The sequence below is a fragment of the Panthera pardus genome, unplaced genomic scaffold (assembly GCF_024362965.1).
Source record: "Panthera pardus isolate Hobbes unplaced genomic scaffold, ASM2436296v1 HiC_scaffold_10, whole genome shotgun sequence".
NCBI lineage: Eukaryota > Metazoa > Chordata > Mammalia > Carnivora > Felidae > Panthera > Panthera pardus.
In genome coordinates this window covers 691,474-716,738 of record NW_026526655.1, presented here as the reverse complement: position 1 = coordinate 716,738, position 25,265 = coordinate 691,474, and the positions used below count along the sequence as shown (strand labels likewise).

General features: G+C 57.2%; 2 protein-coding genes across 3 annotated transcripts in view; both read left to right on the top strand.

Moving 5' to 3' along the window:
* The window catches only part of PPP1R7 (protein phosphatase 1 regulatory subunit 7), a 29,241-nt gene extending 18,113 nt beyond the window's left edge, over positions 1–11,128 (top strand). For both annotated transcript variants that reach the window (XM_019445307.2, XM_019445308.2), the window contains exon 10: positions 10,817–11,128. In XM_019445307.2, the coding sequence (XP_019300852.1) occupies positions 10,817–10,993 (177 nt within the window). In that variant the 3' untranslated portion in view covers positions 10,994–11,128. The remainder of the gene's footprint in view (positions 1–10,816) is intronic.
* A 4,342-nt stretch (positions 11,129–15,470) lies between these two features.
* The window catches only part of ANO7 (anoctamin 7), a 29,477-nt gene continuing 19,682 nt past the window's right edge, over positions 15,471–25,265 (top strand). The window contains exons 1-4 of the mRNA XM_053902614.1: positions 15,471–16,844; positions 17,986–18,097; positions 19,356–19,413; positions 23,740–23,879. Of these exons, the coding sequence (XP_053758589.1) occupies positions 16,807–16,844; positions 17,986–18,097; positions 19,356–19,413; positions 23,740–23,879 (348 nt within the window). The 5' untranslated portion in view covers positions 15,471–16,806. The remainder of the gene's footprint in view (positions 16,845–17,985; positions 18,098–19,355; positions 19,414–23,739; positions 23,880–25,265) is intronic.

Sequence of the window (25,265 nt, the reverse complement as noted above, 5' to 3'; positions counted from 1 at the left end):
CTGCTTTTTTTTAATATATAATTTTTTTAATGTTTATTTTTGAGAGAGACAGCGTGAGTGGGGGAGGGGCAGAGAGAGAGAGGGAGACACAGAATCCGAAGCAGGCTTCAGGCTCCGAGCTGTCAGCACAGAGCCCGACATGGGGCTTAAACCCACGAACCATGAGATCATAACCTGAGCTGAAGTCGGATGTTCAACCGACTGAGCCCCCCAGGCACCCCTGTCTCCCTCCAGCTGCTTATTTATGTTCTATCGTCACTTCTGTTTCTTGCAACTTGAAGGTCACGTGCTGTTGAGCTTTTGGGATCTGTGAATTTATAGTTTTCAAAATCAGATGCAGCAAACTTCTGAAAGTAATTTCCTCCAAAATTTATTCTGCTCCCCTTCCCCCAGTTTCTTCCTAAAACTCCAATTATGCATATGTTGTCCAGTGCTTGGTCACTGGGTCACTGGCTTTTATGTTGTGTGCTTGCGTTTGTATGATTTCTGTTCCTATGTCTGTAAGGTCATGATCGTCTGCAATGTTCATATGCTGTTAAGCTCTTAGAGTCAGTTTTTTAGCTCAGATGTTATATTTTTCAACTCTAAAAAAAAGTTTGGTTCTCTTTTTATAGATTCTGTTTCTCTTCTTAATGTTTGTGTTTCCCTTGAAGCCTTCCTTTTTCACATGGCTAGTAATTTTTGTATTAGGTGCTGGCCATTAGGATGTTAAGTTATTGGGGCACCTGGCTGGCTCAGTCAGTAGAGCATGCAATTCTTGGTCTCAGGGCTGTGAGTTCAAGCCCCACACTAGGTATAGAGATTACTTAAAAATAAAATCTTTTTTTAAAAAGATGTGAAGTTATTGACTCTGGATTTTTTTTTTTTTTTTTTTTTTTTTGGCTTTCCTTTAAAGTGTATTGGCCTGTATATCTGGCAGACAGTGAACCTGATCCTTTTGAGGCTCACTTTCAGCTTTATCAGCGTGAATCTACGAAGCCTGTCCTCTAAGGCTACTCTGCTCTGTTTCTAGGCTGTGACCCTTCTTGGGTCTCTAGTGAATGCCCTGGGCATTTAACGAGGTCTCTGCCTCTGGTTGGTGACGGCACAAACATGTCCTTTCCGTGCATGAGCTCTGGCCTTGCCCAGTTCATTGCGTCTGGCGCCTCGTGGCTTCTATGCTGTGGCCAGTCCTGTAATTTCACGCCACCATCCACACTCGGTTGTCAGTCCAAGATTCAAGGGGACACTGGGTGCCCTTCTGGAGCTTTTTTCCTATACAGCTCACTCCTCTCCAGAAATCCCAGCTGCCTCTGCCTTCCCAAACCAGATTCACTGTCTCAACTCAGTGTGGCCTCCAGGCTCTACTTGGGTTCCCCTGTGGTCCACAGCGTGCCTGCAGACAGAAGGCCAGATGCACACAGAGCTCACCTCCCTCGTTTCCCTGCTCTCTGGAGTCACTGTCCTGTGTCACCTGTTGTCCAGTGTATGCGAACAGCAGTTTCATGTTACTTGTCCTGTCTTCCAGTTTACGACAGAAAAGTGGAGTCCCGCTCCAGTCCTTCCCTCGCTTGAAGTGGAGGTCCTGTGACTTCATGTAATTTTTCACTTTTCTCTCTCACTCCTCCACGGCACACCGTGAGCTTCGCGGGGCAGAGGAGTCTCTCTGTTTTGCTCAGTCTTGCCTCACCAACCCCTAGAACAGTGCCTGGCACACGCTCGGTTGAATGAGAGGCAGGAATTTAGGAGAGGAAGCTTGGGTAGCTGGGTGGAGACCAGCTGTGGATAACATTGAAAATGACCCCGTGCAGGTACGTGAGCTGAGGGTTACTGTATTAAAAACGGCTCCTAGAGGGGCGCCATTTGAAAACGGGAGGTGGGGGACAGAGCATGAATAGGCATGTCACAGAATAAGAAGTAACAGTTGCTCGTAGATACATAAAGCGTTTCCTACTTATTAATTTTTAGAATACACTGAAACAGTGAGATGTGGTGTTTTGATGGTCAGGTTGACAAAGCCTTTGCTAGAATGAGGCGTGCGTTGTGGCGAGCACTCCCTTGGGCGCCGGCAGGACTCTGGTGGACACGTGTTCTGTGGGGCATTCAGAGCCTTGGAACTTTCACATCTAAGACCTAACAAAATGATGAGAAAGTCAAAGATTATGTACAAAAATACATAGACATCAGGATCTGGGTTTGTTGTTTTTTTTACAGTGGAAATAGCTTTGTTGTATTTTCTAACGATAAAAGTATTTGTGTTCGTTGTAAAAAAGAAAAAGATCAGATTACAAAGAAGAACGAGAAATCTGTTTTTTCCTTGGTTTTCAGCGTTTAGTGTCAGTTTAGAAAAGGTCATAAACTCAAAACTTATAAAAACAATTGTCCAGATTTTCTTCTGAAACTTTAAATTTGTATCATTCATATGTTCTCTCCAACTTAGGGAATAATAAATTATGATATGGCCACATGATGAAATATTATGCTACTATAAAGCAAGTCTTTCAAATGACGTTTGTAAAGGGGATTTAATTCCAGGAAAATGCCCATAATGTTGATGGGAAAAAAGGAAGGGGCCAAGTATTTGGGGGCAGATCCGGGTGTTGGTGAACTCAGTACACGTGGACGCTCGCACACAGAGAAAGGCCAGAGGAACGTGTGTAGAAACGAGAAACCCTGCTCTCTGGATTGCACACATACAGCGGTTTCTTTTTTCTCTTTCTACTCTGCGGTTCCTCCAAGTTTTCCATGGTGAGCACTTACGTCTCTCGTGATTGAAAACCAAAGCATGGAAAAGTACATTCGAAGAGAGCAGAGGTGAAGCTGACGCCAGTGCCTCCCGCCAAGATAGGCTCTGTGGCTCACAGAGAAGGCCGAAGAAGACAGAACAGAACATTAACAGCGGTCTTCCTTTTGTGGCGAGACCGCGCATGATTTTTATCTTTTTCTTTTCCTCCCTTGCTGTATTTCCCACTCCTCGGCAATGAACATTTTTATCTTGGGAAGAAAAAGAGAAGGAGGTGTATTTTCACGCATGCTTGTCAGCAGGGGCCGAGCAGGCGAGCCACATGGCCGCCTTGTGTGCTCCATACTGGCGGGAGTGCAGGGGCCAGTGGAGGCCAGCGGAGGCCGAGACCCTTCTCCTGCTGCCCTACAGGTGACTGAGGCCACGTGAGCAGACCTGGCAGGTCGCGGCGGAGTGAGAAAGAAGGGAGTGAGTTCCAAGTGAAACATCGATGGTGAGTCAGCAGAAACTGGTCACCAGCTGAGGGAAAGGCGAAGGTCATGGGCAGGGAGATGTGTGGGGCCGAGCAAGAAGGCAGCAGTTGAGCTGGGAGCAGTCTAGACAGCCTCCCCTTCACCAGATCATCCCGGCTCCCAGAAGTCGGCGTGGACGAGCCCAGATACGTAGCGTGCTGCGCAGAAGTTAGTGTGTGCGTGTGTAAAGTGTATAAATAAGAGCGGGTACACGTGTCCCTCCTTTCTGCAGGGAGAAACCCCAGAAGCATCAACCTGCAGAAACGGTCGCCCGTGGGGCCTGAGGGGAAGGTGGAGGGTGTAACAGCAGACCGTGTCTTCTCCAAACACATCATTTTGCAGAGTTTTGGTTTTTGAAAATGCTTTATGCATTTTTTTAAACATTTTTAATTTACAATTCTAAGTGGACTGAAACAAACGACTCAATATTTCAAATTCCTACAATAACAACACAGAAGACAGTGACGCAGGAAAGAGTTCTCTGACCATACGGCCTTTGGGAGCTGCATCCTAAGCACAGAAAGAACTCCTAAAGGATCTTGAATGTCCCTTGGTGGTTTTATTCGTGATAATATTGGTGTTATGATTTTGAAACTATTTTAAATATGTTACAGGATAAATATACTAACGTGAGTAGGATCCTTCCGAATACTCCACATTCAAGAAAATAGACACAAATACAAAGTCACACTAGTGTGGCCTGTCGTGTTGGGTTTGGATCTGGGGCCAGGTTTAGGCATGGAGGAAAGGCCTTCAGTCTTCCCATCTCGCACAAACAGCTATCACATGGGCAGGCATAGGGAGTAGCTGTTTCCAGGCCATGGGCTCGGGGCGACCACCGTGTCCACACCGCGGCCCTCAGCCAAGGGTGCTCGCCACACACAGGTGGGCCCAGACACAGAGCTGCGGTTTCCCCAAGCAAAGGAAGCAGAAATTGGAGCTTGGGCTCCTGGGGCTGAAATTTTCAGGGCAGGCTCGCAGCGGGGCGATGGCCACACGGAGACAAAGCCAGAGAAATCAGCCTGAGGATCCCTCAGCCGAAGAATAAGCTGCACATGGGCAGCAGGCCTGGCAGAGGACAGCTGAGGACGTCGGGCCGGGCGGAGATTCCGGATGCCACGCAGCATGTTGGAGGCACCGCGTTCCAACCTGCCAGGGCGGGACGGCTGGCCCGACACCCCAGAAAGCGCATCGACAGCCCAGCACAGCCACACGTCAGAGGCACATGCGGCACTCTCCCGGAGCCTGCGACCAGGCCTTCACGGGACCAGGAGGCTTCGCAGAACACCGCTCTTTAGAGGAGGACAGCAAAACGCAGGCCGCAAGAAGTGTGGCATCCACAGCAGCCAGTGTGCAGAGAGGCAGGAAAGTGCCACCCAGAACAAGGAGAAAACATCCATGGAAACCACAGGAGATGACCGATGATGTGTCCCCCTCACTGAGGTCCTGGCATTCGTGCCCACGTGACCCCTGCCCACAAGTGTGTGTGGGCCTTACCGACTCATTTCCAACAAAACATGGCAGAGGCCACAGGAGCTCACCCCTGTGCTTGGGGTATGAAGAGGCTGCCCTCGGTCCCAGGGACTCTGTCTTGCTCTCCCTCTTGAATCCGTACCTGAATACGAAGTAACAGACACCTCTTCTGACGCCAGCAGCACACAAGGCACACATCCCCTTTCTTGAAATGCCCTACAGATTGTCCACAAATAGGCGATTGTGATATTCTACCAGTGATTTACAAGATGTACCTTAAGAATTCTTCCACACCGCTGTTTGTAAGATGTCACTGAGTTTAGGGGAAATTAAATGTAAATCTTCTATATAAATATCAGCCACAAAAAACCATCGTAATGGGAAATACATCCTGTGAAGTTAGGGTCTCAAAAACCACAAGCAGTCTGCTGGGAAGATGTCGAGCAGGGAGACTGTCAAAAGCAGAATTCCAGTCGTGGACTCAGGCCACCTCATCCCTGGATGCTAAAATCACTGAAGAGCTGGATGTCTGCCGTGTGTCGCCCCACGTAGAATTTGCTAAATGCAAAGGGCAACTTCATCCATAGGACCAAGTTTACCGTCCCTGACAGCAACAGCCTGATGCTGTGTCCCCCCCGCCCCCCGTGTGAGTCATCTATAAAGCATACTTGCCAAAAATGTTTATTTGCTCTAACCAAGCATTCAGACCTAACTTTGAGTTTACAGGAAACACGGGGGCTAGAAGAACATGCTAGATGACACCAAAAGAGAGCCAGAGGGTACATCCGAATGAGGGGCATTCCACAGGAAAGTTAACTGAGTTTCTTCACAAAGTCAATTTCATTTAACAGAAGAAAATAAAATGTGAGTAGAAGGTGGGAAATGTTCTAGAGTAAGAGACCTCGTACCTTCTGGGGAGATACTCTCTAAGGGTCACACCCCACCCTGTTCCTTTACGCCCCGGTTGTAAAGAACGTAACGGGGGACAGGAGGTGCCGTGTTTTCCCTCAGTGAGTATAACATCTTTGCCCCGGCCTGGGCTCAGGAGACTCTGAACTGTGTGTGGAAACAATACAAGGGAATGGTTTTGCGCTCCATTTTGGAAACATGAAGATAAGACTCTAAAAGTTATCTGTATCCAAGACATCATTCCAGTGTTCCAGTGGGGAGGAGTGAAATCTCCAGTTCCGCACTGATGGGATCCTGGAGGAAATTGCCCGGAGGCCGACTGGATCACCCAAAATGCTGGAATCTGGACTTTATAGAGATAGTCTCCCCCCCAGAACTGGCGGCATGCTGGTGTCCGCGGGCACCGTGACGTGCAGGACGGCAAGCGTGCGGTGGGCAGATAGGAGAAAACGTGTATTTTGAACCAGAAGAGGACCGGGCGCTGTGCGGCCGCCTGTGCCAGAGCTGACAGCCTGAGTCCACCACTGTGATGTTATGAAAAGGTTTTTAAGCAATGTTGCAAAAAACCTTCTTTCTTCCAAAGAATGCTGTACTGCTACTTTAATTTTGCTGCGTTAAGGTCAAAGCGTAGGCACGTGTGTGCACCGTCTCAGTGGCTGTCCACTTTGGCGGCGGATGGACTGCTTCCTCGGCACTTCGAATCGTGCCCGCTTTGCATTTGGCCGTGTGAGCGGCTCACGGGTGGGTAGATTTATGCTTCATCGAATAACACTTGAGAATGCGTCCTGAAGGAGCTGTTCTCCAGCGTCCCCTCCAGGAGATGCACCACTCAGGCCGACGGCAGAGCGCCTTCTCAGCGCCCGGGCCCTCTTGCAGGTTTCCGTCCCTTCGCGGGGCCAAGACCTGGGTTTTGGAAACCTAGACTTTCCGAAGCAGGTGGCACCCTCGGCCCACGAGAAGTCATGTGAAAAGAGGGTTCCTCGCCCAAGGAGGTCTGGGAGTGCGCGGGCTCACGGGGAATTAGTGCAGACGTTCTGGCCGTGGCCGCCGAGCGGGTAGCGGACTGGCCTCCAGCCATGAGCAAGTACAAGATGTGGTTTGGCTCTACCCGGGCAGAGCACGAGGCTGTGGCCCTGGGGAGGCGTGGCAACTGTGGAGCGAAGAACAGAACCCGCGGTCAAAGTTTATGGCAAGACAAGGCATGAGGCACTGCAGAGGGGGTAGCCGTGCAGAGAAGGGGCCCAGCACACCGTGGCCGAGGCCCGAGCCGTCTGGGCCCAAGGCCGCCCCACTCAAGGCTCACGCGGTAGCAATGCCGGGGTGCGGTGCCCACGTAGAGAGAGCTTGCCGACACCCTCAGCGTCCAGGCTGGACTCCACAGAGGCCCTTCCTGACGGAAGGACCCCAGGCTCAGATTCACCCTACCGCAGACCCACCCTAAATAAAGCCTAAACCAAGCTCAAACTGTCTCCAGAGGTGGAGTTTGGAGGTTGGTCCCACCGAGTCGGGGGGACCCTGACAAAGGGTGAAACCAGGTTCACTCAGGGCGTGCTGATCAGCTGGTATTAGAACAAAAAATCCATCCTCTTCAAAGAATCCAGTGTCGATAGCACATTATCCACAACGTCTAGCGTTTGGTCTAAAATCACAGATCTGTAAATAGGAAAATATGATCTGTGCTTAAAAAGAAGTTGTCATAAGAAACCAAACCCTTGGTGCCAATTATTCTCTGGGCCTGGAGGGGGGTTGTGGTGTCTTGTTCTCATGCCCACCTCCGGACGGTTCTTCCTCCTCCCTGAAGACCTCCCACCGCGCAGCCTGGTGTGCTCACTCCACCCCGGGGGCCTCACCCCTCCCTTCCTTGAAGATGTCGGGACTCACTCCCACCCAGCACTGCCCCTGCCACGCGCGGTCCTTGCTGCTCTCCGAGTCCGTGTAGGTGTCCCAGGGGCCTGGCGCCTCCTCACCCCCCCGAAAGTCACGGTTGCTGACACCCCCCCGACGGACCCCGAGCCCTGTGGTTGCCGGCTCCATGCGGTCCGCTCCATCCGCCAGCATTCCCATCTGCTTGCTGCCCCATCGAGACCATCACCAGGGACCCCGGCCCCCTCTCCGTCTCTCGCCTTCTTAGGTGCTCACCCCCGCACCACTCCTACATCAGGAGGCTGCTATCGTCACCCCCTTCGGCTCGACCGGCTCACCCCGCAGAAGGTGTTAACTTCGCCTTGGCTGAGCCCACCATGCTCCCCACGGTGCCTTCCTGCCTTTTGAGCCAAGCTTAGCCCATCTTCTCCGGGTCAGCTTCCTCCGCCCTCGCCGGACATCCTTGCGTGGAGAGAACCTCACTCTCACCCCCCATCACGGCGGATGTAGGCGGTTCTCTGCGGCCACCTCCTCTTCGTTCAAGGACGCCCACCAGTGACGCCCCTGCCCCAGCCCATAAAAGCGTTTCCACCCGTGCACAGACGGGCTGCAGCCTCTCCTGTCCTGAAGGCTGCCCTCTCTGCTTGACCATGACCCCCTCCCCCCCCACCCACCCCCCCTCCGCCATCCCTGCCCTCCTTTGCAGGCAGCCTGCTCAGGAGACCTCTCGTCTGGCTGGCTTGTCACTCACCTCCACCCTCCACCCTGGGACTCGCTCAGCAGCAAGCTCTCCCCGTGGCCTAGGACGGGCACGCACCCCCAGCCACGGTGTGGCCCGCCAGCCAAGATGGTCTAGCGGCCGGGGCCTGTGCTACACCTGGCGTGTTGGAAGCTTCCCTCCACCAGCAGACATGTGGCTGGATTCAGTGTCCCTCGCACCCCTCACTCTACGCCGGAGTGCCTGCCCGGGGTCCAGTCTTGGGCCTTCTCTCTGCCTAATGAGCCTCTCCAGTCCAAGTACCCCCGTCTGCTCCCAGCACCCACATTTATATTCCCAGCCCGGGTCTGTCCTGGGCTCCAGATTTGCAGCAACAACTGTGTGCCCAGCGCAGTCCGTCGTTGGCTGACTACCCACCCCCAAACCCAGCAGCACGTCCTGAGCCCGTGAGCCTCCCTCCCCAAGCTGTCCTTCCTCCATTTTGTTCAACAGCCTCCCAGTTCTTCGGGCCAAAGATCTCAGAATCTTCCTTTGTTTCTCCTTATCTTTTACACATCACATGCAAGACGACGCCTTCCCTCCCCCTTCTACCCAGAATCCAGCCTCTCTGCACCTCTGCCGTCAACACCGTGCCACAAAGCCACCATCATCCCTGACCGGCACCATTAACACCACTTCCTAACGTGCAGCACTCTCCACACGACCATGACCAGATTCAAGTCCACAACCCTTCCAGGGCCGCCATCTCAGTCCTTCAGAGTCCCCACCGCCACCCCCATGTCATGTCGCTGCTGAACCCCAGCTCCTAGAACAGAGCCTGGTACGTGGGAGGTTCTCACGCGTTCGCCCAGATGCTGAGCCGCTGTGTCAGTGTTTCAGACCCGAAGGCAAGGCAGTGTCCCAGAATTCCATGCCGACTAACGCGCTCTTGGCTCGCAGCGCTTGAACTCCCCTGGCGCTCCTGCGGAGGGGCCACAGGTGGGTTCCTGGAAAGGCCCCGCCTCCTTCCCATTGCGTGCGTGTGGGTCGCTTCTCTGTATGCAGAGGTGAAGATGAAAGGGGCCACGCTGTCGCCTCCACCCACCCCGGCTCCCGCTGCAGGTTCACAGAGGACGGACCTGCCCCTGTCCTTCGGGAGGAGCGCACCTGCCCTCGGCCTGTGTGCGCTTGGAACTGGGGTGGGGGGGGGGGGGTCAGACCAGCAGGCCGTGAGGCTGGTGTGGCACCCCCCTGTTCGTGATGCCTACGCTCCCAGCGGCTTTCCGGCTTGTGCCTCGTTTAAACTTGGTCATCGGGGGCACCCGGCTGGCTCAGTCGGTGGAGCATGCGACTCTTGATCTCGGGGTCACGAGTGTGAGCCCCACATGGGCTGCAGAGATCACTTAAATAAAAATAAAACTTTAAAGTTCCTGTCATCCAAAACCCTCCAATGATCTGCTGGAGTCAGGTTGCCCTGCTTGTCAGAGCCAGCTGTGCCTCACCCCGGCGCCGTGGTCTGGGACGTGGCATGGGTAGCGTGAGATCGGCCACGGCGGGGTGTTTACACCACAGAATCCGGCAGACGGTACCAATCGGGGCTCTTTGAAATCTCTTGGAGCTGGTTGCTGAGGGCGCCTGCAGGACCGCCCGGCCTACGCCCTGGCCTCCGCACCCCCCGGGGCGGATGGCTGTATCTAGCCTTCAGAGACTGTCCCGCCATCTGTGTTCACGTGGTCCTCTGCCAGATTCTTGGGGAACTGGCAGACGCCAGGGTGGCTCACCCTCTGAGCCTCCTGTCTCGCCCCCCACGGAGGAGCCACCACCATCCACAGGACAGGTGTGGACTGAGCGCCATGAGCACATGCTGTGACGGGCACTCTAAATCCAGAGGCCCACCATGCCCTCGTCTTGACGGTGGTTCAAAGAGAGAATTCTCCCTGGCTCTGGCGGGTCCTGTCCAGGTGGGCCTTGGCAGGATCGGGAGGGTGAAATCTAACCTGCTTTGAGCCCGTAACTCAGACTTCTGAGCCCCTCCTCCAGGTTCATATCCTGGGGCCATCATGTCAGCCATGTAAGGTGAGCGGTGGCAGGGCATTTACGTCACAGACCCCAGCAAGGGGCATCCCAGTGGGACAAGCCAGAGGCAACTTCGGGGACAGATGGACGTTTAGTCAGCGTGGCTGCTGCCCTGCTGACCATGTCACAGGCAGAGCGTGCCGTCAGGCCGTGGGGATGACTGAATGGGTCTGAAACAGAAACCGAACCTACTGTGACACGTTGCCAGGAGATGGGGCGGGGTTGTCCTCGGTGTTGCTCTGATCGCTTCTCCGCTGATCTTAACTTGGATTAGCCCCTTTCGTGGTGATGTGGCCCAAGTCCTGGGCATGAGCAAGAGCATTTCCCTTGGGACACTGCTGGAAGGTGGCCGAGTGGTACCGAGCGGTGACAGGGTTCCATGAGGGCACCAGGAAGACTTAATACCAAGTCACACTGTCTTCAGAGTGGGGAGGACGGGAGCGCGTCTGTGGCCTCGTGCCCAGGTGTGGGGGTGGGAGGCTCGGGCCCTTCAGTCCTACAAGCTTTTCTAACGCACTTGTGTGTGTGTGTGTGTGTGTGTGTGTGTGTGTGTGTGTCCTCCAGATGAACGACAATCTCCTCGAGAGCTGGAGCGACCTCGACGAGCTGAAGGCGGCCAAGAGCCTGGAGACGGTGTACCTGGAGCGGAACCCCCTGCAGAAGGACCCCCAGTACAGGCGGAAGATCATGCTGGCCCTGCCCACCGTGCGGCAGATCGACGCCACCTTCGTCCGGTTCTGAGTCCTCCCGGCTCCTCGCCCGGGCCCTCTCTTCACAAGAACTTCCCAGCCACGGTTTTTATCCGCCCGTTGCTCCTCGAGCCGTCACTCTCAACAGTCGCAAACCCAATGGCAATAAAAAGGCACTGAGTGATAACCGCCGTGTGTGACGCCCGCGCCGCTCCGGGACGCCGCCACGCCGCCACGCGGTGTTCTGGCTAGACGGTCATGGTCCCACCTGTGGTGTTCCCGCCACGTCCGTCTCCTCCTTCCTCTCCGGGAGGTCTCGGCCCTCCTGAGAAGGGCGGGCCGGTGGGTATGAGGGCGCTGCCCAGGGTGGGGGCACTCGGTGGCCGGCCTGGCCGCCAAAGCTCTTTGGTCTTAGACACCAGGCGATGCCTCAGTTTTTCTAATTGCATGTATTTAAAAAACAAAACTGGGCACAGGATGGCTCAGCCCTGCGTGCTGCGACCCTCCCGGCTCCTAGATGGTCGCAGCCACGCACCGCGCCCCTGCTGACCGCTGCCCGGGCTGGCCCTGCCGACCCAACCTCAGCTCTTCGGGGCCCGGACCGCCCGCAAGAGGAGACGCTTCCCATGCGCACGGCTGCCCGTGCCGCTGGCAGTGCGGACCCGCCCAAGTCTCTGTTCAAGACTTTCTCCAAAGAGCCCACCTCCTGGCAGATTCTGACATCACTTCCCGGTCTTTCCCCGTCATGTTGGCTTGTTTCTTAGAACATTTACGTCAACACTCACCCAGGGTCTCTCGGGGTCTCAGATTTCCCTTCCGCAGAAAGAGCACTGAATCATGGTCACCATGGTCCCTTCTCCAAGGTTCTAGAGCTGCCCTGTCCAGTATGGGGGCCACTTGCCATCACGTGTGGTTGCTTCAACATAAACTTAAATTTGTTAAAATGAAATAAAAGATTCGGTTCCTCAGTTGCACTTGGCACATTCCAGGTGCTCAGTAGCCACGTCTCACTAGGGGGACCCGTTCCCGTCGTCACAGAGAGTTCTGGAAGGTCCTGCTCTAGATCCTGATGAGTAGCCTGCACAGGCCACTCTTGAGAGCCAGGGAGCAGGTCAGAGGTCTCCCAGCGAACAGGTGACCCCTGCCAACAGTCATGGACCTGCCAGTTGTTGGCCTGAAGTTTAAGGTCACGTCTAGTTCCCAACTCCCCTTCACCAGGATAAATCGTGTGGCCTGTCCCTGTGAGCGCCTGCCCACTGGAAGCAAATTTCCGGGAAGGGGTCGGGAGGGCGCGGCCCCAGAAAGGGTCTTCAGATTACAGGCCTAGAAGTAAGAAGAAAGAGAGTCTAGACACAAGCATTCGGGACTTGACTGCCACTGCTGGGAGCATTATTCACAGGCATCATTCACCCAAATACAACCCCGTCAGATGAACCACAGAACGGTGGAGGTGTCGTTCCGGAGCAGAAGGCCACACCCGGCGGGACCTTCATTCGTGAGCACACAGCTGACAAAGAGCCTTCTGTGAAGCAGAGACCACATTCTCACGCGCGTCACGAGACGCGCCCTGAAAAGTGGGCCATGTGAGCCACGAGGTCACCACTTTTTAATCTGGGAGCTAGAGCGTCGCAGGTAGCGGCAGACGGCACATGCGTTCACCGTGGCGTGGAAGAAAAGGAGCAGTCATTTATAAACACGTGCATGGGGAGCCACGTGCTGAAAGTAGCTGCGAACAGGATAGGTTTGTCCTCATGGGTAGGAAAAGAAACCCAGGGAGCCTCGGGCAAACAGGACAGTAAGGAGAGAGGCCTCAGCCTCTGGTGTGGATGAGGTGGGGACATGTGCCCAGAGCCGGTCCCAGTCCCACTAACATCCGGCCTCTGTGCTTTAACAGACCCAGGAAATGTACGGGGGGGGGGGGGAAGGGGGGAAGGGTGTGCAGAACCGGCAGTCCCAGACCAAGCGTCACTTGAATATTTGAGAAGCTCGTTAAACTGAAGAGCCACACTGAACCATGAAACTTTGACCAAGGGTCAAAGGAGGCAGCTTCCTGCCGGATCCTGAAAGCTACAGACCAGGCTGGTGGGGTCCCGGCCCCGGATGGTGCCGAGCAGCATTGCTGTGTACGGGACGCCCCCTGCGTGGCCCGGGGTCAGCAACCTCGGAGTGACCGGGAAAACGGGTGTCGGGAGGAAGTGCGGGAACACCTCTGTGAGCCGCAGCGCAGCCACAGACACGGTTTTGATGGGTTCGTCTACGCAAAAATAAAATCCCTGTAGAGCACGGAACACCACGGGTAGACCACAGACAGCAGGTGAAGAGACATGCTCCCAGTGTTTACAACTGGCAGAGGCCTGATCAAAGAGCCCACCAGAAACCCGCCGAAGGCGACAGCAGGCAATCCAGGGAAGCCAGAGGGCCCGGCGACGACCCCCGGCGCGCCGGTCTTCGGAGAGGCACACACGGGATGGGCCGCTGCTGTGGCCCTACCCAAAATTAGCCGGGTCGAGAGCTCCCGGCGTGGGGTGTCCAGGAGGGCACCGCACGTGGGCCCTGGGCGCAGTGCCGTCACGGCCCAGGCAGAGGGACCCCAGGGGCACCCTGAACCTCCAAAGCGCAGCCAAGCTGGGTCTTTGGCTACGGTAAATGTTCTTCGGCCGGAAGCAGCTCGCGGCGCCCGCTGGGCAACCCGAGGAGGCCGCGGCCCGGAAACCACGTGTCCGCGAAGGAGCGCCGTGCGGGGGCGGGCGCGCGCGCGGGCAGGACGGCCTGCGGGGGCGCGCGCGGACTGGAGGGCTCTCAGGTGGAGGGAACGGCGGGAACAGCCGGGAGTGAGGAGCAGCCGGGAACCCCTCCTCCTCACGCGCGTGGTCCGAAACAGCCCCAAGCAAAGACACCTACTAGGAGGCAAGTTTGGAGCGAGAGGGAGGGAGGTGCGGAGACAGCACAGACACCGGCAGACGTGGCCATACTGCTGATCCCACGGGGGGGGGGGGGGGGTGGAGCGTGGCTGCAGGGAACAGACGCGACCGTGCGCACTCGACGCCTCCGCCCTTGTCCCTCGGCCTTCCCTCTTTCAGGTACTTGGGATCATACAACGGTGAGCCAGACAACCCTTTGTTTCTTCTCATAAGATTTTTAAAAACCCGCCCTTGGGAACTTCCCGGGGAGCGGGCGTAGGTTAAACAGCAACCAGAAGACAATTGTATGGTTAGAAGGTGACTCCACGTTTGGGAGAATCGTGCCTTTGGCCAGGCTCCCTGGCGGCAGGGGTGGGGTGACCTCGCTGAGGGGCAGAACCGGGCCAGAGCCACACTGGGGGGTGGGGGGAAGCAGGCCGAGGGGGCAGCACAGAGGAGGAGGCAGAGCGGAGGGAGGGGAGAGTGAAGCCTCGGGCAGAGCATTCCGGAACCCCAACCCCCGGGCTCGGGGCGCTTGGCGGGAAGAGCCTGGATGGGGAGTAAGCGCTGGCAGGACCCCAGCAGGCTGCAAGGGAGAGGCACAGAGGGAGGGGGGAGCAGGGAGGGGCAGGGGAGGTACCCTGAGGCCAGGGAGGGGCAGGGCAGGGGGACGGGCAGACAGACACGCTGGACACAAGGGTGGCGTCCTACTGCAGCAGGAGGCGAGCAGAGAGGGCGGTGGCCACCTGGGGGAGGGGGTGCTTGCTCTGTGCGGAGGGAATGTTTGGGAGAGAGGTGGAATCTGGGAAGGCTCTTGAGGGGCAGGGATGAGTCCTGGAGGGGACAGAAGGGTCCTGGGGAGCAAGAGAGGGTCCTGGGGGACAGGGGGGGAGTCCTGGGGAGGAGAGAAGGGTTCTGGGGGCAGGGGTGAGTCCTAGGGGGGCCAGGAGAGGGTCCTGGGGCAGGTATGAGTCCTGGGGGAGGGGGGCAGGAGAGGGTCCTGGGGGTCAAGAGAGGGTCCTGGGGTCAGGAGTGAGTCCTGGGGACAAGAGAGGGTCCTGGGGGACGGGGGGGGGGGGAGTCCTGGGGAGGAGAGAAGGGTTCTGGGGGCAAGGGTGAGTCCTGGGGGCAGGGATGAGTCCTGGAGGGCAGGGGTTGAGTGAGCGGATAACGCATAGGATACGGGAAGACTGTGAACCGTTCATGGCCCACCCCTCAGACTGTGTGCAGGACGGGTGACTGAGGAGAACAGAAGGGTCACCCAGCTGGCAGTCACTCCAAGGGCCATCAGCCCAGTGATTTTGTTCAGAGCAGCAGGGTGCCCACCCCAGGGAGGAGGCACATTTGGTTGCAGACCAGCTGTCAGAGCTGCTCCCTTTCCAGGCTGCCCCACGGCGGCGGGGGGGGGGCGGGGGGGGGGGTGGTGGAGGGGCTGGGACTCGTGCTTAGCCGGTGGCACCTGCCGTCTGGAGGGGAAGGACAGGTGCAGATGGCACAGGCTGGAGTCTGGGCCCGCAGGTGCCCCACCTCCCTGTTCTTGTGAGGTGACGAAGATCCTTTTTAAGCCACAGTTGGAGGTCTTTCCCCCCTGCTTCCACCGATGTATTTGTAAATGTTCAACAGATGAATGTAAAAGGTTACCGTCAAAAAAGGCCAGGGTGCAGTGTGGCAGATCCGGGCCCTGGGCTCTTCCTGGCACCTGGGACCCAACAAAACACCTGCGCTCGTTGCTTGCTTGCTTTTTTTTCCTTCTTAATTTTTAAAACCTGCCAGAATAACGCAACTTGGAAAAATGTCAAACCATGAAACATCGTGCAAAGTAAAAATCTAAGCTATCCGCTCTTGAAGGTGTCCTGCGTGCATGTGTCCCTCCAGGGCTCCAGCCGTGGGGCGCGGTGGCCCCCCGCGACCTGTCGCCGCTGCCCTCCTCAGGTAGACATCCCTGAGGCCCCAAGAGCAGAGAGCCGGGAGCCCCTGACAGCTGGCCTCCTCCCGGGATGCTCCTCTGCAGTGTCTGGCCGGAGCACAGGGCAAAGTTGTCTCAGGCTGGGAAAACTCTGGGCCACACCAGACAGAGGCCCTGGGGGTTCAAGCCGAGCTCCCCACCCCCCGGGTGTTCCTCCTGTCTCCGCCCGCCTCACCCCTTTCCTGGGCTCTGGGGCATCCCATCTCGGCGTCTGTGTGGGAAGCGCTTGACCCTCAGGCTCAGGGGGTCCCAGCTGTGGCTGGGCCCTGCCTGTGGGAGCTTGAGCCGCTGAGCAGGGTCTCCCTGGGAGCAGAGTGGGGGTCAGAGATGCAGCCAGGACGAGGGTGCGACTCGGGGGTTTCAACAGGTGTCTGGTGAGGAGGGCTGAGCGCGGGTGAGCGGGATCCTGGGAGAAAGGCCCAGAGCAGAGAGGGCCCGGGGGGGGGGCCCCAGGGCCCTCCTCCCTGCACTGAAGTGGGCCCTGAGCTGATGTGGTAGCCTGAGGCCACACCCAGGAAGTGGCAGAACGGGCTCTACCTCCTGGGTCCCCCATGTCCCACACGGGCACCCTGCCAGGCAGAGACGACAGCCCACATCTGTGGCCACCCCCGCCGGATGCCACCTCTCCGTAATGTCCCACAGCAATGGCCCGACAGCTGACATGGGCCCTGGCATCCCTGAGTACAAAGGGGAGCACAGTGGCATTTGCATGTGTGCTGGGTGAGGGCCCTAGGAAAATAGGCTGCCTCTGTTTGCAGACTCAGAGCCCCACACCCCCTCTTCAAACAGAGGCAGATCCCATTCCAGGAGCTGGGGGGGTGGGGGGGGGGGGGGAACTCGCCCCAGCCACTCTGCTTCCGGGCCCATTTGCCAGGCGAGGGAGGATATGTGAGTGGCCATCGCCCACCCCCACGCCGGGCAGGGTCCCTCCCAGTTCTCTGCCTACGGGACTGGCCCGGATTCAGCTGCCCAGACCAGGCTCGTGCTGAAAAGCTGGCCATGACCTCGGAGGCCTCTTCTGGAAGCCGCCGTCCCAGGTGGGAGCCTTTTCTGATGCAAGGGCCATGGGGAGGAGGGGGGAGAGGGACTCCAGGGAGGCTGGGTGAGCACCCCCGGACCATCAGGGCTCCAAATGCCCTGAACTATGGGTTAAGCTCCAACGTCCCCCTGCTACCCAGAGGCCTGCCCGGGCCTCGGGGGTGAGAAGAGCCAAGGCTCGGTGTGGCTCTGGGCAGGGCGCCTCCAATCGGAGGGACAGCCAGTGGAGCCACCACGGAGGAGGTCACTGCTGTGGCCTCATCCCCCGTCCTCTCTGCACCGAGCGCTCACCACAGTGGGGAAGGCTGCCAGCTGGCTTAAGATCCCTGAGACTTCTCCTCCAGGAGGGCCTCGTGGCCCACATTGTCACAATGCCAGGCCCTGGCTCAGGGCCACCTGGCACCTCAAAGACTCCGGGCTGCGGGCTCACACCTCCGCCTCCCCCAGGTTATGTGGCCTAGACGAGCTGTCCCCAAAGCCCCCCGCGGCTTCTCCACCTCAGCCCTCCCCGCCTCCACGGGCCTGGTGGTGGCCGTCAGTGCCTCACCCGCGCTGGGGCAGATGACTGGCCCCACTCAGAACCACCCCTTCTGGGCCACAGGGTTCCTCTTGCTCTTTGCCAACCTGTCAACTGGGAGAGTGGCATCTGTCCTCCCCACGGAGGGCTCCTGAGGCCAGATGGGGAACACACAGGGTCAGCGTGGCCGGGCCAGCCTCCCCAAAGGGTCCAGGACCCTCCCCCCACCCCCCCGCCACTGGGAGGAGCTGAGGCCTCGAGCCTATTAAAGGGTATCACCCACTCCTCCTGCTGGGAGCAGAGCTGAGCCCACCCCACAGGGCCTCCTCCGGCCCCCACCACCCCGGGCATTGCTGGGAGGGAGGGAGGCACACGCTGGACAGGTGCACAGACGGACAGCTGCTGGGCCAGGCCCCTGCCCCCTCCCTCCTCCTCCCTGGTTGGCCCCTGGGGAACCTGCCTGTGGTCTCAGGAGGGACAGTGCAGCCTGGCGCCGGCCCTGGCTCCTGCCCCAGCCTGTGCCCTTGCCTGTGAAGTGGGTTCACATGGGCCATGCAGTGGTATGGGAACCGAGGCTCATGTGCCCGCTCTGTCCCATCCCCACCCGGTGCTGTGAGGTGCAGGAGTGGGATGCTGCGGAGACAGTCCCCGGAGGAGGACAGTACCGTCCTGATTGACGTGGCCCCCGAGGCCGAGAAGGGCCACACTTACGGGAGCACAGCCCCCACCTCAGAGGTAAACCTCGAGAGGCAGCGTCCTGCGTCTCCTCCCTGGGACCCAGGCCCGCGGTCTGCTGTAGATTTAGGAGGTCTCTCCCTGCCTGGGCCTGAGCCCCCAGCCCCTGGTTGGACTCAAGGACCCTGAGGACAGTGGCTACAGCCGTAGCCCCGAGCCTGTGGGCAGACGTGGCACCCACAGCCCACCTCGACGCCCGGACCTCCTGCGCCCTCGAGCTGCCCCGGTGCTCGTGGTCAGGTCACCGCCCAGGTCACCGGTCCTCGGGGATGTGCAGACGACCAGGGGGACAGGCTGGGCTCGGGCTGGACTGGGCGGGGACTCAGCAGCGGGAAGGACAGCGAGAGGGAAGCATCGGGCATCCTGCAGGTAAACCAGAGACGCTACTGAAAATGCCGTGGAGTGCGCCCCGTCCGCTCGGATGTACACGAAGCATTGGGGAGCAGCCCGGAAGCAGGCACGCTCCCGACAGCCCTTGCCCCACGGCAGGGTCGAGGACGGCAGCTGTGTCCACGCTGTTTTGTCACCTAAAAACGTAGACTGGGCACATCGAAGGTTATCAGTGCTCGCTCTGGCGGGGGGCCGGGGTGGGGGGCGGGGGGAGGGAGTGGCTTGTGGGTGCGTGTGGCAGCACGTCTGCACGCGAGGATGGTCAGAACTCAGAAGTGACCCTGGTGGAGACACAGCAGCCCGAGGGCAGACGCGCTTTAGAATTCAGCTCAGGTCAGCATTGCTGTTAGCGCAGGGTTCAGCGTCAGCGAAGGTTACGTTCTGCTGGATCCCAGGCTAAGGTTAAGCTTGCGGTTAGTCAAGGTCGATGATTGGGGTCTCCTGGGGCTAGTGAGTGTAGGTGCCTCTTACCAAGGGCTCTGGTCCCTGGCAACTTCGAGAAACCCAAGCTGATTCCACTCTCTGGGTGCCATGACTGCCTCTGGGCGGTGCACAGAGCACTTCCAGCCCCCGGAGGCCCTCGGTCGCGGGCACCCCTGGGTCGTGCCCAGGTCACCTACAAGCCTGACCGTTGCCCACAGCCCAGCCAGGTGCTTGGAGGCCCGTGTGGTCTGCGGGAGGCTGGAGGGGACGTGGGGCCGGCCTCCCCCGCCGGACATGCCAGCGCCTGTCCACACTCTGCCCACACTCGGTGGCTGCGTTCTCGCTCGTCCTCCTGTGTCCCAGAGGAGGAGGGTGCGGGGTGGGGTGGGGGGGGCGAAGTGCCAGCAGTTGTCAGATGCCGCCATCTGTCTTCCTTTCCTTCCAGCCGAGTGGACACCGGGAGGCCGCCGGCAGGGTGGGGAGCCCCTCCAAGCCCCGAGTAGGTGAGCCCCTCCCAGTGTCTGCCAGCTGTTCCCGTGTTGGTCCTGGGGGTGGGGACGCAGACGGGATGCCCACGGGTGGTGGCAGGTCACCGTCCTCAGCAACCAGGCTGCCGCTCCCTCACCCGGCACTATCTCCTGAGCCGACTCGGTGCCAGCCGCCGTGCCGGGGGTGTGGGGAGGGCCTCGTGGCGAGCAGAGCACAGCCAGGGAGATGGTAGGGAAGTGGGGGGAGTCCTCCCTGAAGGGGGGCGGGCTGAGAGGCTCTGGAGGGCCGGGGGGGGGGCGGCCCGCCTCTCTCCTGCTCTGGCCTCAAGACAAACGCAGACTGTCTCTCGTAGCCCACACCTTTTCTAACCTCAAAGTCCATTAAGCTCCACTTATCCTCACCCCCCGCCCCCGCGGTACCGTCTGCCCTGAGCCCAGAGTGCCGACCACCCCCTGCCTGGGCTCCCTGCTGCCACCTCGCTCTCCCTGCGGCCCAGAAAGTAGACACCCACCAGGACAGCTATTATTAAAAATAATAAAACAGAAAATAACCAGCATCGGCAAGGATGTGAGGAGATTGGAACCCTGTGCACAGCTGGAGGGAAGGTGAATGTACAGCCGCCGTGGGAAACGGTGTGGTGGTTCCTAAAAATTAAACCAAGAGATACCATGCGCCTGGGAGACTCAGCGGGTTGAGCATCTGACTCTTGGTTTCAGCTCAGGTCGTGATCTCACAGCTGGTGGGATCGAGCCCCGCGTCGGGCTCTGTGCTGACGGTGCGGAGCCTGCTTGGGATTCTCTCCCTCCCTCTCGCTCTGCCCCTCCCCTGCTCATTCTCTCTCTTCTCTCTCCCTCCCTCAAAAGAAATAGATAGACTTTAAAAAAAATTGAAAGAAAAAAAGAAATACCATATAATCCAGCAATCCGACTTCTATGTGTATCCCCGAAAGAATCGATGACGGGTGTTTTGCTTGTTCCCCCTTTGTGGCTTTTGTGAGGACCGCAGCAACAGTGGCCATTCGTGCACAGGGTTCACGTGGATGTGCTTGATTTTCTTGGCCATGGACACTTGAGCAGAATCACAAGGTCAGATAGTAACTCAACATTAAACTTTTTTTTAGTGTTTATATATTAGAGAGAGAGAGAGAGAGCACATGCACGAGCAGGGGAAGGGGCAGAGAGAGAGGGGGACGCGGAATCGGAAGTAGGCTCTGGGCTCTGAGCCGTCAGCACAGGGCCCGACGCGGGGCTCGAACCCACGAACCGCGAGATCGTGACCTGAGCTGAAGTCGGACGCTCAACCGACTGAGCCACCCAGGCGCTTCAAAGTGGAACATTTTTGAGAAACCACCAAACTATTTTCCAGAGTAACTACCACCTTACAAAGCACAGCCGTTGCGCAACGTCCATCCTAACCTGCCTGTTGTCTGTGTGCCGACTGCCCTGGTGAGGATGAAATGGCATCTATCTCGTTGTTTTGACTGGAAAGTCCCTAAGGGCTGAATGATATTGAGCATCACTTCAGGGCCTTATTGGCCGTGTATACGCCTTCTTTAGAAAAATGTCTATTCAAAACCATTGCCCATTTTTAAATTGGGCTATTTGTCTCTTTAATGTTGAGTTAGAAAAGTTCTCCCTTGCCAGATATATGATTCCTAATATTTTCTCCCATTCTGTGGGGTATTTTTCACTTTCCTGGTGATGCTTCTGAAGCATATGTGTTTTTAATTTTGATGAAGTCCAATTTATCAGTATTCTCTCTTATCGCTATGCTTTTGGTGTCATGTCTGAGACATCGTCACCTACACCAGGTCATGAAGATGTACCGCTGTTTCCTCATCAGGGCTCTATCGTTTTGGTTCTTATACTCAGGTCCACCATCTTTCTCTGGTTATCTTAACTGCACTTTGTATATGGTGTGAGGTAAGGGACCAAATCATTCTTTTCAATCTAGGTATCCACTTGTCCCAGCACCATTTGCGGAAAACACTTTTTTTCCTATTGAATTGTAACGTCCCCTTTGTAAAAAATGGATTGACCATAAATATGTGGGTTTTTCAGAATCTCAAATATACCCATTCATCTATATGTCTGTCCATATACTGGTACCACGCTGTCTTGGTTATTCTAGCTTCATAGACAGTTTTGAAGTCAAAAAGCGTGAGCCCGACAGCTTTGTTCTTCTTTTTCAACAGCGTTTTGTTCATTCGGGGTCTCCTCTTATTTCCAAATAAATTTTAATCTTGTCAATTTCTGCAAAAAAAGAAACCATTAATAATAAGCCAGCTAGGATTTTGATAAGGATTGTGTTGACTCTGTAGATTAACTTTGGGAGTGCTGCCATCATGGTAATATTAATCTTCTCATTCATGCACATGGAATGTCTTTGCATTTATCTGCTCTTTAATTTGTTTCAACCATATTTGGTGGCTTTCAATGTCTAAATCTTGCACATCGTTTGTTACATGTGTTTGTAAGTATTTTGTGTTTGGTGCCGTTCTACACGGAAGTGGTTTTCCTCATTTCATTCTTAGCTGGTTTATTGCTAGTGTATTGAAACCCGGTTGATTTCCATATGTTGATCTTGCATCCTGGAGCTTCGCCAAACCTGTTATTGGTTCTAATAGTTTGGGACTTTGGATTTCCTGTATACAAGATGGTGTCGTCTCTACATAGAGACAGTTGCGCTCTCATATTTTCCTGTGTGTTTCCATTTGGGTTCCCTCCTTGCACATCAGCACTTCCGTCCAAGATGATCTTGTGCAGACGGAAGAATTTCCTTCAGTAATTTAGAGCAGGTGTGCCGGAACTAAGTCTCTGATTTGTGCTGTTGCAGAACGTTTTCGTGAGCCTTCGTTTCTGAAGGACATTTCCGCTGGATCAGGAATTCTGGCGTGTGGCATCTGTCCCTCAGCACGTCAAAGATGCCATCCCTTTGTCTCTTTGTTCCTGTTGAGAGATCAAGTGTATATATCACTCTTGTCCCCCTGAAAAACAGTGTGTTCTCTTTACTCTTGCTGCTTGGAAGATTCATCTTTGTCTTTAGTTACAGCAGAGGGTGCGCTGTATCTTGATTTTCCTAAGTGTAGCTGCTTGATCCTGTTTGGGAATCACTTTGGAGTCAGTTCTTTCATCAGCTCTGGAGATTCTTGACCGTTTTTCTTCAAGGACTGCCGCTCTCCTACCCTCTCCTGGTCCTCGGCTTGCAGCGCATTGGGCCTCTTGACCGGGACCCCACCCTTCAGGTACCATGTTCCATTCTTTCCGTTCTTTTTACTCCGAGTTCAGTTGGGATGTTTTCTGTTCTTGCTGAAGGACCGGTCTGTCCTTCAGTCTGCCAGAGCTGTCTTCCGTTGTGTCAGGTGCTGCGCATGCTGTTCTCGAACGTCTGCTTGATTCCTTTTCTTAGATCCGAAGTCTCCCTTGATGTAATTCCACTCTCCAACCATTGCCCGTCCTGGACTCCTTTCTCGGCTTTACCTCCATCACTGTTCCTCCTCTCGCCCCGTTCTGCGAGTTCCACCATGTGGCTCGTCTCCGGGTCTGTTTCTGCTGATTTTATCAACTCTGCCCCCCCGCCCCGGTGCGCCCCTTAACTCCTGTGGTGGAGTCCCGGCTCCTGGGGTAGGACCCGGAGTGTCACCTGGAAAGCCAGGGCCCTCACCCGCTGCCCCCATTCTGCCGCTGGAGCCCTAGCGCCGTGCCTCCTCTGGGGTCTCTGCGCCTCAGCGGCTCCGGAGCCACAAGGGCTCTGTCCTCTCTGTCCTCTCCACATGACACCCCTCGGGCCCCAGACCCCCCCTCCGTAGCCCCCAGTCCTGACCTCACTCATCGCTCAGCAATGCCTCTTGGGCTCTGTTGCCCCGCCCCGCAGTTTAGAAACAGCTCTTAGGGAGAACCCCCAAGTGAGTCTGGGCTCACCCCTGTGCTCCCCTACCGTCAGATCTCAGAGGCCCTAGCCCTGCACCCGTGGCTGTCTGGTGCCAGAAGAGCAGGGACTTCCCACACTGTGTCCAGCCTTTACGGTCTCTGTGGCCGGGAGGAAATTCTGTGATGGCTTACACGTGAAGTCCTTAAAGCCCCCTGTGGGGGTTTGGGACTTACCTGCGGGAGTGGGAGCCACACAGGGATCTCAGGAGCAGGCCCCAGCCCGTCTCCGGCCCGTCCCACCAGCCGGTGCTCCCAGCGCTCCCAGCCCTGAGCGGGACCAGAGTGAGGGCCCGGAGGGAGACACCCAGGAGCAGGGCGAGTGTCCGAGAGCTCGGGTCCCACTTCCCACTTGGAGCCTGGGGGTCCTGGCCGGAATGCCAGCCCTGCCTCCGTCCCTGTGGTTTCTGGCAGACTTCGTCCTCGTTTGGGAGGAAGACCTGAGGCCGGGTCGGCAGCAGGGTGGCGCCGGCCGGGACGGGACAGACACGCGCGGTGCCTGGAGGGAGACCTTTCTGGATAACCTCCGCGCCGCTGGGCTGCACGTGGACCAGGTACTTGGGGTCCGTCCTGGGCCCTGCATCCGTTCAGTGATCCACCACCTTCCCGACAAAGCCCGAGGGCGTGGGGTCCAGAGCCCCGGGACGAAGCAAGAGCCCAGTTCCTGCTGGGAGCCCGGCCCCTGTGCGAGCCCCCTGTGCCTATGGGACCACCTAGCACAGGCCGGCCCGGCACCTGCCCCGGTCCCGCCCCACGCTCGCTCGTGGGAGCCAGAGCCCTTCAGACCCACCGGCCTGACCCACCTGCACCGAAGTGTGCCGGTGTCACACTTGTGATGATGACTGTGTGTTTCTAGAACTGAGCAGCTGAAGCAGCCCCTCCCTCACTGTGTCGCCTGTGCCGGTGACCCCACTTAGACCCCCTCCAGCAGTGGCAGGGCACCCTCTCGTCGTCTCGTCCCCGAACCCTGGCTGGGCTCGCTGCACGTGTGTCCCCCACCCTCTGCCGTCCCCAGGAACGGACTCAGCCATCAGGTGCCCTCTCCCCGCCCAGAGCAAAGCAGCCCCGAATTTTACATTCGTCACATTTTCGTGTGTTTCTCATCATGTTAGCGCCACCTTTATGTTGCAAACAGTACAGCTTGGTTTTGTTTGAACTCGATGGAACGCACTCGGGCTCGGTGTAACCCCTCCTGACACCATGCTTGTGAGCTGCACCCATGTACTCGCTGCGGGGCTGCTGCCCTTGCCCAGAGAACCCCCGCGTGAATGTGCCCCCACTTACCTCTCCGTTCCTGTGGGAGGACGTGTCGGATTTGCTGACCTTCCCCACCCCTGAGGCCCCTCCAGAGGGCCGTAGCTGTTGGCAGACATACCCACAGCGGGATGGTGGGGGGACAAGAACAACACCCTCTCCCCTTCGAGTTTGGACCCACCTGACAGTCTGGTGAGTGGGGACGAAAGGTGTCCCCCCCCTTATCTTGGAGAAAGCTTTGGCTCATGGGTGTGGCCACATGAGATTGCAAGACCTTCACCCAGAATGGGTGGTCTTACCTTCTAGTGGGTCACCGGAGGACAGTCGTAGTGGGGGTCACAGGAGGACAGCCACAGGGGACAGCAGTGGGCGGCTGCCCCACCACGGCGACTGACGTGCCCCGAGTCTTCAGTCTAGGTGGCAGCTCCCGGCGCACAGCACAGCCAGCCGGTCGCCCGAAGCACCGCCGAGCCCATCCCGCCCCGGGCGTGTCTGCTCCAGTGGGCCCTGGGCGGAGGCTGACCATTGGCATTCAGGGAACCCTAAAGGCTGTGACGCAGGGAGGGCTGAGAGCACCTGAACTAGGCAAGGTTCTGGAAACCAGGCCCCAGACGGTGTGCACCGGACCGGGGTGCCCCAAGTCCCCTCTCAGAGCCCCAAGAGCGCCTGTGACGTGTCTCCACATG